General features: G+C 47.4%; 1 protein-coding gene across 3 annotated transcripts in view; it reads right to left on the bottom strand.

The window, feature by feature from the left end:
* Positions 1-13,451, bottom strand: part of ADAM12 (ADAM metallopeptidase domain 12) — a 308,978-nt gene that overhangs the window by 16,059 nt on the left and 279,468 nt on the right. For all 3 annotated transcript variants that reach the window (XR_008445733.1, XM_054035537.1, XM_054035538.1), the window contains exons 19-21: positions 11,899-12,034; positions 11,148-11,256; positions 10,481-10,663 (exon numbers count right to left, since the gene is read on the bottom strand). Coding sequence is in view for 2 of the 3 variants with exons in the window: in XM_054035537.1 (XP_053891512.1) it covers positions 10,481-10,663; positions 11,148-11,256; positions 11,899-12,034 (428 nt within the window). In the remaining variant the exon portion in view is untranslated. The remainder of the gene's footprint in view (positions 1-10,480; positions 10,664-11,147; positions 11,257-11,898; positions 12,035-13,451) is intronic.

Genomic DNA, 13,451 nt, shown 5'->3' with positions numbered 1-13,451 from the left:
ATATCAGTAACCTAGAGTCGAGTTCAGCATGTCATGTTTTCATCGGTATTTGGGGAAAGGGCTGTTTTCAATAATGGCACTAGCTCTTGTTACAGCTTTGCTTAGGAGAAAGACAGTGTATTTCTTATATAGTAGGCAGCTATAAACAATGTATATCAACTTTAATTTGCTCCTTTGGTCTATTCTGACCTGCTTATGGAAAAGGTTTCTAATCTAAAATGCACTGTGAGAAAGAGGGGTCTTTATTAATCTAGTGAAGAAGGTGCTTCAATGGATTCTGTATCAGGGAGCTGACTATAAAGCCAGTTTGAGATGACTGCGGCAGAACATGCAGACAGTAAATACAGGTCTGGCTCCTTACCAACTATGTCCCATAGCAGGGGTTCTCAAACTAGGAGTCATGACCCCTCAAGGGGTTGTGAGCTGTCAGCCTCCACCCCAAACCCCGCTTTGCTGCCTGCATTTATAATAGAGTTAAATATTTAAAAATGTGTTTTTAATTTATAAGGGGGATCGCACTCAGAGTCTTGCTGTGTGAAAGGGGTCACCAATACAAAAGTTTGAGAACCACTGTCATACAGTAAGGATATTCTGTAACAAGTTGATTTAGATGAGAATGTGGTGTGGCATAACAGCAGTAGCATGCAACTGATTACAGAATAACCAAGGAAAACATGAATGAAGACCTAATTATGGACTGGATTCACTAGGTGCTATAACTTTATGCTGATTTACATCAGCTGAAGATCTGACTTATGGATAATCAAACTGTTTCATGAAGATGTCTATACAAAAGAAAATTTTATATTGGTCATAGACTTTTAAATATTACACTTGGCAAACAGTTAGAAGAGGAGGTTATTGACCAGTAACTGGAGGTTCTTTGAGAGGTGTGGTCCCTGTTTGTATTCCAAACACTGGTACACATGCGTGCCATGTGCCCGAGTTGGAAGGTTTTTCAGCAGCAGTGTCTGTTGACCCCCCACGGCCTCCTGATGTCACCACATGCTCTGTGTGAGGTTATAGGAGGCAATGTGGGGCGACACACCCTCAGACTCCCTCTTACCCCAACGTAAGATTCTCCGCAGCATAGGGGACGGTGGGCAGGTACTGGAATACAAATAGGGACCACGCATCTTGAAGAACCTCCAGTTACTGGTAACAGGTTTCAGAGTGGTAGCCATGTTAGTCTATCAGCAAAAAGAATGAGGAGTACTTGTGGCACCTTAGAGGCTAACATTTATTTGGGCATAAATTTGTTAGTCTCTAAGGTGCCACAAGTGTTAGCTTATTTCTTCACTTTCCCACTTCCCTGCTCGTTCTCACCTCCGGGACCACTTTCCCCCTGATCTGGTAAGATCCTGGGTAGTAAGTTTAGCCTGCAGTCTCTGGATCTGTTGCTCTATAGCTGCCTGCTCGTCCCTGACTACCCCCACCCCCCAAAGCCACGACCTCTACCTCTACTTCCTCCCCTCCAGGCTGACCCACCCCTTTCCACGTTGTACTGATCCCCTGCAGTAATAACATGGACCGGCTCTCCCCCCTGATGCATCTGCCTCCACACATCTGCCTGTTCCAGAAACTGGGGTAGCTGATTGGGAGCAAGTTCAGGGTACTGCAACCTTAAATGCCCCACGAACTGAGGATTGCTCAGCTCCAACCATTTCTCCAGCATTTCCACACCAATACCATGCTCCACACCCTCACCACGTGCCCCTGTCTGGGGTATCACCCATGGACCATCCAGGGGATTCACCCAGCACCGTGCCCATGCCTGTATGCGATTAAGTGTATCCTGCCCTGCTTCCCCAGGGATTCGCTTCATCTTATTCAACCCTGCAGTATTGAGAGTACACTCCAAACAACTGTTTTGCCAACTGTCCGGGGATTAGAAATGGGTGTGTCAGTCCTGCCACATCGATTCCTAAGGTGCCCCGTCCCAAAAGACTATTCCATATGATCACCTGGTCCTCACAAATTAGACCCGCCATCTCCCTGGCCACCTCCACTAACCACAGCACAAACTGATCCCAATCCTCCCAGGCTACCTTTCCCAAACGTCCTAGTACTGCCTCCTGGTCCTTCAGGGACAAGGGGCGGATTTCTACCTGTTCTACTACTTGTGGGGCATGGTCCCCACCCTCCCCCCCACCCTGCAACCGGGGCCACTATTCCTACCAGGTAGCCTCTGTCGCAGGGGCTGTAACTGTGGATTGCTGGCTTATAACGTCCACTGGCAGTGGTGGGTATGGTGTTTTTTCAGGGTAGGGTGGTTGAGATGTCTCCTTCAGCTCCATTAGTGGGGGCGGATGGTTTGGGGTCCCCAAGTCCATTGCTCCCATGTTTACATTTATACAATTCCTCCTCTAAGTCTCCTGCTCTCCCCAGAAGTTCATCCCTCTCTCTCCAGATTGCCTCACAAGACTCTTCTGTCCGTGCAGCATCCCGTGCCTTCAAATCTGCTACCTCTACTGCTAACCTGGATTTTTCTGTTAAAATCCATTGCTGATCCACAATCCCCTCCAAATCCTTAATGTGTTGGAGGAGATCAGCTTCCCTTTTTACCAAGTATGCCATCCCAGCACACAAACCTTGTAATACCATTACCTTTTCCCTACACTCCTTTCCCTTGGGGTCTCCCAAAACCTCCCCCATCTCCTTCTCAATCTCATCCCAGGTGGACCCCTGCACCTGGTATGGGCCCTGATTCTTCCTTATCCATTTGTTCAAAAAAAATCTGTTACTCCAGCTTGCCAGAACCTGCAACTACCATCACGAGAGTTCGCCATACCCCCTCCAAACAGCTGCGCGGACTGTTGGAAGGGGGACTTAGAGGCTGCCACTCACCTGCATCTGAGTCAATGGCACCAAGATGTTAGAAAGCTTATTTCTTCACTTTCCCACTTCCCTGGTCCTTCTCTCATGAACGGAGAGCAACAATACCCGAAGTCCGAAGGTGCAAATAATTCAATGTTTATTGGTGTGAACTTCCAGCAAGCTTAAATCCAAGTTCCTTTTTCCTTATTTTCGAATCCCAACTTACTTCCTGTTTGCCCCTAATTTATATAGTAATATTCACAGCTATATCTTAACCAATCATTCTACTGATATTTACCTAACCAATCCTAACATATTGTAACATGATTAGCTAACCAATTATATCCCACCACCTTAATTAGTTTACACCCAGCAAAATTAATTATACAGCAGACAGAAACAATCACAGAACCAGACAAAGACCATGCAAATAAACATACAAAACAATACAGAAGTGAGGATTTCACAACTACATCCATAAAGACATAAGGGTTTCCCAGCTGTGTCTATTAAGAAGTGAATTCTTACCAGACAGAAAACTATCAAACTAAATTTCTCTTTACATCTTCTAGGCTCTTCCCTTTTTCTGGAGGTAATAGATCGGATCACCTTTCTAACAGCCCCAGATTGCCTTATTTCAGTATGACTAAACAGGGCCTCAGACTGTCACAGTGAGACAAGGCCCTTATACAGATTCTTTCTTTTATACCTCTATAACTAGCTTAATAATAATCATATAACTAAATTCTTTAAGTCTAGGCCTTTACAGACAGGCTTGAATATCTATATCCTAACAACAAGTACTCCTCGTTCTTTTTGCAGTTACTGGTAAGTAACCACCTCCTGTTCTTTGAGTGATGGTACCTCTATGTATTTCAAATGCGGGTGAGTATGGCGTAATGATCAGTTTGGAGGTGGGTGCGAGGACATAATGGGGAAAGCCTGCTGTAAGACAACGTGTCTTATATTGGCTTCTGTAGATGCCCACTGGTCGATGGCATAGTGCGCTGTGAAAGTGTGGACAGAGCGCCATGTTGCCGCACGGCAGCTCTTGTGCCAAGGGACATCTGCCAGGGAGACACAGATAGTCGCATGTGCCCGTGTGGAGTGTGCCGTGATTCTGCCAGGTGGCATTGCTTTGGAGTGTGCATAGCATTCTGTAATGCACTTAGAGATCCTGTTGGATATGTGCTGCGAGGAGAGGGCTTGCCTTCTCAACCATTCCACTGTGCCTACAAAGAGGTGTGGGGAGGCGTGACAGACGCGAGTCCTATCCAAGTAGAAGACCAGTGCCCTGCAGATGTCCAGGGAGTGCAGTGTCCTGTCCACGGGAGTGGCATGCTGTTTAGGATGGAAGACTGGGAGATAGATGGACTGGTTGAGCTAAAACTCGGAGATGAACTTTGGGAGGAACTTAGAATGAAGGCGCAAGGAGACTTTCTCTTTATGGAAAACTGTATATTGCGGGGGGTGGGGGAAAGAAAGCAGGTCAGCCAACATGGCTACTAGTTTGCTGACCCACCAGGTGGAAGACTTTCATGAATAAATGGGCATTTGCATGTGGTCAGGAGTTCGAATGGAGGCCGGGTGAGGGCAGACAACATGAGGTTGAGATGCCAGAAGGGAGTGGCAGTAAGGACTGTCGGGAAGCAGTTTGTTAGGCCCCTCAGAAACCAGGTACCAGTAAGATGGGTAAATATATTGACTGGCCGTCTGTAGCAGTGTGACGAGACACCCCTGCGGCGCCTCCTGCTGGTTGTCCAGGGAATTAGCTCACCAGCTGTCAGAGTGCCCTCTGCTGGTCGCCATCCTACTTGCTGCTGGCCCCGTGTCCCTCCCGTAAAAGCAAGTCATCACAGGCAAGGGAGGTTCTGGACCTGCTGCCTTCCCAGTACCCTTTTAGGCCTTACTATCAGGCCACAGCCTGGGAGGTCACCAGGCCTGAGCTCCCTAGCTCAGTTTGCCCCTTTCCCAGCACTGCTCCCCCCTCAGTACCCTTAGCTTTCAGGCAGGAAGGACCATCTCCCTCCAGAGCTAGAGGGAAACTCCTCTAGCTCCTGGCTGATGGCCCTTTATAGGGCCAGCTGTGGCCTAATTGGGGCGTGGCCCAGTTGTGGCTGCTTCCCCAATCAGCCGTCCTCAGCCACAGCCCTCTTCAGGGCTGCTTTTAACCCCTTCTATTTTAGGAGCGGGGTAGCCACCCTGCTACACCATCCATGGGAGGGAAGGAGAGAGGAAGGTGGTGAGTGCTACGAGGTGGACGTGGATTGAGATGAGCATGAGGCCTGAGTCCTTGAGCTCCAGGAGATAGTCTAGGATGATGGGTACAGAGACAGTGGAGGGTGGGGGCACGCTGATGGTGCGCCCAGGAGGTGAAGTGCTTCAATTTTGTGGCATAGCATGCCCTCATAGACTCCCACCTACTGTGTGTAAGAATACGGCGCAGGCCTGGCCACCGCTTCCCGCAGCCCACATTGGCCTGGAGCAGTGAACCAGTGGGAGCTGCAATTGGCCGAACCTGCAGATGCATCAGGTAAACGAACCAACCGGCCCTCCAGAGGGCTTACCCTGGTGGGTTGTGCGCCAAAAGTTGCTGATCCCTGCATTAGCCCATCCAAAAATCAGACCCTCAGTTGGAGTGGGCCCAGGTTGGCAAACTCTACTGTGGTCCTGTGAGAGAAGGTCCAGCCTGTTGGGGAGGTTGATCAGTGGGTGAGCTGACAGTTGAGTAGCTTGGGAAATCAGAACTGTCAAAGCCAGCACAGGGCTATCAGGATGACCCTTGCCTGATCTTGGCAGGTCCTGCGGAGGGACTGGGGGAAGAGAGTACAGAAGGTTGCCATGCCATAGAAGAAGGAGGGCACCACCCTTGGAGTCCTGACCCCTGGCCCTCACTGGAGAATTAGAGGGGGGAATTTGCAAAGAGATCCCAGAGGTGGGTGCCCCAGGCCTGGCAGATGGTGCAGCGCATGGGGTCATGGAGCTCCCACTTGTGGTTGAGGTACCAAGCTCTGCTTAGTGCGTCCACCAGAGAGTTCTGTGTCCTCAGGAGGTACGCCACATGGGGCACAATGTTGTGGCAGAGACAACAGTTCCAGAGGTGGATGGCCTCCATGCAAAGTGACCGGAATCTAGTGCCACCCTGTCTGTTTTTGTATGCCATGGCGGTGGTGTTGTCTGAGAAGACCTAAGTGTGTCGGTTGCAGAGAAGAGGCAGGTGGACCGCATGCAGCTCCAGCGTGTTGATGTGCATGCGTGCTTCCCTGGGAGTCCACCTCCCCTGTGCATTGCGGCCCCCCAACTATGCACCGCACCCTGCCAGGGAGGTGTCCATGGGGAGAGTGGCGAGAGGGGTGCCTCCGAGCACCTTGGTAGGATCGGTCCACCAGGTGAGTGATGCACGGACCCAGTGGGGAATGGTCAAGGTTGACCCCAGGTGGGCTTAATGGGGCCTGTAGACAGAGAGGAGCCACAGTTGTAGGCTGCACATATGGAGACACGTATATGGCGTCACATAGGTGTAGGCCACCATGTGATTGAGGAGGCAAAGACAACGGTACACCATTGCGCATCGGTTGCAGTGCAGGGACTTCATGAGGGCCAGAAGGGTGGCGAAGCAGTATGTTGGAAGGCAGTCTAGGCAGGCTCCGAGGAAGTGGATTGTCTGCATTGGGACGAGCACGGATTTCTCCATGTTGAAACAGATGCCCGGTGGGGCAAGAAGCAAGCAGAGCGCTGCGACCACTGTCATCACCTCGGCAAAGGACAGAGACATCAAAAGCCAGTAACCAGATAGGGGAATCCAAAGTGCCCCCCCTCGGCAGAGGTGAGCTGCTATGACTGCAAAGACATTGGTGAAGATCCTGAGGGCTGTGGCGATGCCAAATGGAAGGACGCTGAATTGATAGTGGTTGTCGCCCACACAGAAGCAGAGGAACTCGTGGTGGGCCAAGTGGATGTTAATATGGAAATATACGTCTTTCACGTTGAGGACTGCGAACCATGCCCTCTGGGAGAGGGAGGGAATGATGGAAGTGAGTGTCACCATATGGAACTTGCTCTTTCCGATGAAAGTATTGAGTAAGCAGAGATCGAGGATAGGGCGAAGGCCACCATCCTTCTTTGGGATGAGAAAGTACAGGGAGTAGAAGCCCGTGCCAATGAAGGTGATGGGCACAGGTTCGATAGTATCCTTCCTGAGGAGAATGCCCGCCTTGTGTTGAAGGAGGATGTCGTGGACAGAGCTCCGTAGAGAGAGCCCGGGAAAGTGGGGGCCCGGTGAGGTGGGAAGGTGAGAAACTCTATCAAATAGCCATGTTGCATGATCTCCACTACCCATCGATCCATGGTCATCTTGCCCCAGTGGTGGGTAAATATGGCAAGATGGCCCGCAAAGGTGGCACGGGGGCTGCAGGCAATGAAGTGGAGGGTTCAGAGGTCTCGACTATTGCGCCAATATCGGGCCTTTTGCTGGTGGCGAGGTGTGGTTGTGGAGGTGGCTGATGGCAGTGGGTGCTGGGAGCAGGGGCGCTTGCGGGCCAGCTCCTGGTATTTAGTGTAGGTAGGTTGGTATGGTGGGTATGGGCTCTGCTGGAACTCCAGCTTAGATTGTTGGCAGCAGAGGTGTAGATCCCAAAGGATTGAAGGGCCGCTTGAGAGTCCTTCAATGAATGCAAGGCCTCGTCAGTCTTTGTGGAGAACAGCTGTTCCTTGTCAAAAGGGAGGTCTGGGATGGTGGACTGGACCAACCTGGGAAAGCTGGACAACTGGAGACACACTTCACATCGCATCGCTACCCCTGTGGCCAGGGAGCGGGAGGACATGTCCATCGCATCCACCACGGCCTGGAGGCTTACTTTGGCCATCATGCAGCCCTCATCCAGCAGGGCTTGGAACCACTGGTGCTTGTCATGCGGGATGTCCTCCAAGAACTCCATCAGCTCGGTATAATTGTTGAAAGCACACTTCATTAGCAGAGCTTGATAGTTAGAATGCGGAATTGAAAGGCCGCAGAGGAGTAGAGTTTGCAACCCATGAGGTCTAGGCATTTTGCCACCTTATCCAGGGGGGTGGAAGAGGAGGAGTGCTGGTGTGCCCGTTCCATGGCCATGTGGGGATGGGAAAACAGAAAGTCAGCCTCCTTAGCTGGCACAAAGTATCTGCCTTCCGACTTATTGGGTGTGGGGACGCAGGATGCTAACATGTGCCACACTGCTCATGCAGGTTGTAGAATGGCATTGTGAATGGGCAGAGCTACAAGCATCAGACCTGCACCTGGAGAATGTCCATTGGCTAGTCTGGTTGGTCTTGGACCTTTTCAAGGGGCACACCCACTCCAGGGCCACCTGAAGTAGCAGATCCTGGTAATGGTGGTGATTGTCAGGAGGGAAGAGGGTCGGTGGGATAAGGGCCTTGTCCAGAGAGGAGGAGGCTGCCATCAGTACTGCTGGTGTTGGATCAAGCGCTGGGTCCTCCTCCTGGTCCAAGACTATGGGAGCTAGCAGAGGGGCTGAGGGCTGGTATTAGGCCACCGATGGTGGGTACGGGCGGCAGTAAGGATCCCACATGGTCCAGTGGTGCCACAAGGCTGGGTTGTGATGGCACTGTGGGCTCCACGGGTACAGGTACCATCCAGGCAGGCCTGGAGCATAGGGGGCCAGAAAGGGTGGGCAAGCCTGGGAGTCCGCACTATGCTGGGAGACCAGGGAGAAGGACGGCTTTTCTGCTGAGAAGCCCTCTGAGTCTGAAGAAGTCTCCGGCAGTTGCGAAGCCATTGGTGCAGGTGGTACCGCAACCGGCAGGGGCAGGTTGCAGCTGAGGAGAGGCAGCTCATCCGCTGGTGAAGGTGGCTGGGGGGCCGAAAGAAGCAGTGAGGGCAGGTACAGCTGCTTGAGGTGGGACGTGGGGATCAGCAGATCCATCCAGCCCAGTGTCCTGGGCACATCCCGCTGTCTGCTGCTCTGAGAAGGGGTATGCAGAGCAGAACCCAGAGAGTCCTGCCACGGCTGCGTGGCACACGCTGGCAGGCTGTTGTGATCTTTGGTCCTTGTGGGAACCAGAAATTCCAGCGGCTCTTGCTTCTGCTTTGCCTTGCCCCCTGCCTTAGGGGATGGGCCTGAGGGGTCGTCACACGAAGTCTAACCCAGACGAACCTGGCTTGGGGAGGAAACATGGTGCGGACAGCGGTCCATGATGCAGACCTGCTGCAGTGTTCACGAGAGCGCTTGGGACTCTCCTTCTTATGTCTTGGTGGTGCCAATGGAATCGGGTGTGAAGCTGAAGGTGGGACGCTCACCGCCAGTGATGGGCGATGCACTGTCGGCATCTCCGGTCAGGGATTGGACTCCACATGAGGTCAGCGCACTTCCGCCATGAGGAACTTGCGGAGGTGCTGAAGTTGAGTGTCACAGGTCCTTGACAGGAAGGACTTGCAGATATTAATCCCATTTCACAAATGAGGAAACAGGTACAGAGTGGCTTAGTGTCTTGTCCAAAGTCGTACAAAAAACAAACCTGGAAAATCTCTTGTGCTATGTCTTCATTGCAGAGTTAAATCAGGATCTTACTCAGGTGTTGCCCTTGTTCCCTTTCTGTTCGCATACAAAACTTTCTATCATTCAAGTTTGGTGGTGCTTCAGCCTGAGCTAACTGGCTTATCTGGGGCTGCAGGCTAAAACTCAAGTGAAGCTTTCACCTGGGCTAGTAACCTGGCCACTTTGCAGTGAGGACAAAGGCTAAATCACTCGAGTGCTAATACTTTTCCAGTGCCCTCCCACAATTCCTTGTGTATCAGCGCAGAAGGACAGAAAAATTCTTCCACAATTCACCAGGAAAGAATCAGAGTGGTTCAGTTAACTGCAGCACAAAGAACTATCAAAGGATATGTCCTGAGAAGTCCTAACACTATATATAGGTGAGTACAGCACCAGGGAGCACACAGTAATTCATCTAGAGATTTGCAGTGTGGCTGCACAGATGCAGGCTAGGCTAACCTGGATGGTGATCATGCGAATTAACTCTGCAGCAAAGAGGTACCTTTGATTCTCAATCTTGCACTTCAGCCACATGACCATCTCCTCTCACATGAGTAATGGTAAAAAGGATCTTTACTTATAGGAAGGAGCAGCAATAATAGTGGTCACCTGGCCAACATTCCCTTGTTTAAAGTCCCTTTCATCAACACATGTAACCAAGAAAGGGAAACCAGTTACAACACAGAGGATAACTCCACTGCAAATTTTAGTGTTGACATGTATGCTAAACTGGAAAATACCCTTGATGTTTACCCAGTTACAGAAAGGTTCCATGGTAAAGTTCCCACCTGTACTATATATTGCAACCATGTACTAACTTGGTCTTTTAATTGGCTGAAGTACAAGGAATAGTTAAGGCCAAATCCTCATTCAGAATAATCAGAACACTTCCATTTACTTAACTGGAGCTACACCACTTTACACAAGCTCAGGAGCTAAGCCATAATGACTGCTGTCTGGCTATCCACTCTTTACACTATCAATCAAACAGGAAATGCTGTGGGAGAACCCATATATGAAAAGTGATAAAACATTTTATTCTGATTTATTATATGCTGTTATTCATGCTGCAGTCTGTAGCCTGACATCACTATCTGTAAATATAAGAAAGAAAGAAAATGTAGATTTACCTGAGCAAGCCTAAGAGATGGGTTAGCTGGCAGTGGTCGTGCAGGTACAGTTTGAGGACAGGGTAGCTGGTGAAGGGGTGGTAGGACTCGCTTGGGTGTTTTTGACCGCTGTAAATCAGATGTCTTTACAGAGTTACTGATGTCAGTAGTCTGATATGGTAGCAATCTTCTCGGACCATCTCTCTATAGAGCCATAAAATAATAAAATTGGTAGTTTTAAAAAATCCCAATGAATATTATGGATACAAACAATATTGTTTGAAACACTGTAATCTTCCTTGTTCTGCACTTGCTTTGCCCTTCTTTCCCTCCCTGCTTTACCGTACCCCTAAACTCCTTTTCTGTAGCCAGAGAACAAGCAATTAACAACTTCCAGAAGCCTATTCAAACACTAATCCTTGGCTGTTCAGAAGGTAGTGCTTCTGTCTGAGATGGCTGGCTGTATCCCAGAGACTAACTGTATTTCCTTTCAACATTTGAGTCTCCATCTGTTTGGAACTTGGAAGCCAAAGTGCATTTTGGACCCACTTTTTCTGCTCTTGTTTAACTAGTTCATCGTTTTATATAATTTTAATACTTAATGATAATAAGTGTCATAATTACTTCAAACATACAGGAAATGTATATCAAATTCTAATAATGATACTTTGACTGTTTAAGAACCCACCTGATGTATGTTTAAATTTTGTGGCTTTATGACTAGATTTTTACTGAGAGTTGTAGTATGAACATGATTAGGCTCAAATGAACTGGAAGGCCTTGCTGGACTCACAGACCTGCAATACAAGTATACACTTATTGAATGCAACTTTGTTCTTACAGCTTTACTTTTTTCACAGTATCGTTCTCAGAATAACACTTTGAAAGGGCTTTCTTATTTTTGCTCTCTATGGAAAACAAGGAAATGTAAAAATTATCTAAAAATCTTGCAAGAATAAAAATAAATATTGATTTTTTGAAGCCACTAGTCTGTTAAATTAGCTCTTGCAATCTGTGGAAATGCAGTTTTATAGCACCCAAGAGACTGTTCTAATGAGTCTAGCATTTAAGTAGTAATGACCTCAAATACGGAAGTTTTAGCTCACTTGACTGAGTTTAGATAAAAGGCCAAGCCAGATAATGAAAATATTTCAAGCAACCCAAAATCAAGGCAAAGTTTCCTTTACTTTTTAATTGCTTATCACAGAAAGCATAATAAAAAGGCATATAGTCAAACCCCATTTTATTTACTGACGTCACTGAAGTTGAAGTGAAGAAAGAACACTTCTGAAAAACTCATCTTAATTAAAGAATGAATCCACTTTTAGTATAGTAAATGTCTCATAGACGCACCACAAGTACTGAGAAATGTAATGAGTACAGTCAGTTTCTATTGAAGTTTATTAAAATGAGTGGGTAGTTAAGAAAAATTATCATACCTTAGTTTCTCTATTGTTGTCTTTTTATTTGTAAATAGCAGTCTAATCAAAGTCTTCCTTTTGAGATACATGATTAAACCAGCAACAATAAGGCACAGAATGGTTACGAGTATTCCTATGGTTAAACTTCTATTATCTGAAATAAAACACATTTTTTGACTTGTGATGGAGTCAGTTATGATGAAATCTGTCTGATATCAAGAGTGGGATATTGCTGGCTAGGCCTGCTTTCTAGCAACATACAAAATGCAATTAGTAAATAATACATTAGGGAATTAATAAGGTAGTATTTCTGCTATGATTATGCTTGAACTTAATTCTCACATCATTTGTTTCTGTCAACGCCAAAAACAAAATGGTTAAATACAAGCTGATAGACTCATTCCTCAACTGTATAAATATCCAAAGCAGAAAACTGGAAAAAAAATACAGAGAAGTGCACTGAAAGAGGGAAGAAGCAATTAAATATCAACTCTTAGTGATACAAATACTAAAAACTTTGATAGTTTATTGGTAAGCTTCAATTTGAGATACTACACAAAACTCAACAGCTGATAGCAAAATGGTTGTGTCTCGGTTTACCAAAGTTTTCTCCACTGGAAATGGATATTAGTGAAAGTGTAAAAATCAGTTGTCTTATGGTGGAAAAACATAATGTTTGCCATTTAAGGGTCAAATTAAGTAACAAGACCACTCATGGTTGTATTTATTTAAGACACTACAGAATGGCAATTTCATTACCAGGTTTCACTGTATTCCACTGGCCCATTTCACAGTGTTATTTGGATTGCATTACTCTGGATTTTACAATCCAAATGTCAGCCTTTTACATTACAGGTTGGTAACTGCTGTGACAATGGTTATGGCTCCTTGAGCTCAGTAACAACAGATGGAATGGAATAATGGGTGGCCTTTGCTCTAAATACAGTAATATGCAGTAATGAATAATGCTGGCAGCTTCTGCTCTTCCAAAACCAGAAAATAATCTAATCAAAGATTCCATCCAACCCAATCCAGAGCAAACCCTGCCAGGAGCACTCTCTCTCTCTCTCTCTCTTTTATACCAACAGGGAGCTCCAGCTCAAGGCTCTCTGCTAACTGCAGCTGTGGCAGTATGGCAGGGGGAGCGGGAAGGTCTCAAGCCCTTAGGGCTTTATACGTCAAAGCCAACATCTTAATCTCAATTTGGAAATCAAGGAGCAAGCAATGTGAGAATATGGTATCATGTGCTTGTGATGAGACACACCATTTAACGTGCTGCCTTCTACACTGCCTTAGGTTTCCAGAATGATTTAAAGTGCAGTTTTGTGCAGAGCACATTGCAATAGTCTAATCTAAAGGTAACAAAGACATGAATTAATCATGCCCGCAAGGTTTGCACCTAACACCCCCCCCCCCCCCAAAAAAAAAAAAAAAAAAAAACAGTTACAATCTTGTGGTCAGGAAGAAATGGAAAAAAACTCTGGTAGACAGGTCTGCTATATGATCATCTACCAGCAGCTGGAGATGCAATAATACTCCAGAACTACAAACTCTAACAATATATGGAATTT

This window comes from Malaclemys terrapin, chromosome 7 (assembly GCF_027887155.1).
Source record: "Malaclemys terrapin pileata isolate rMalTer1 chromosome 7, rMalTer1.hap1, whole genome shotgun sequence".
NCBI classification, from domain to species: Eukaryota; Metazoa; Chordata; order Testudines; family Emydidae; genus Malaclemys; species Malaclemys terrapin.
Note: the sequence above shows the minus strand (reverse complement) of the source record. Positions and strands in the feature narration are given on the sequence as shown.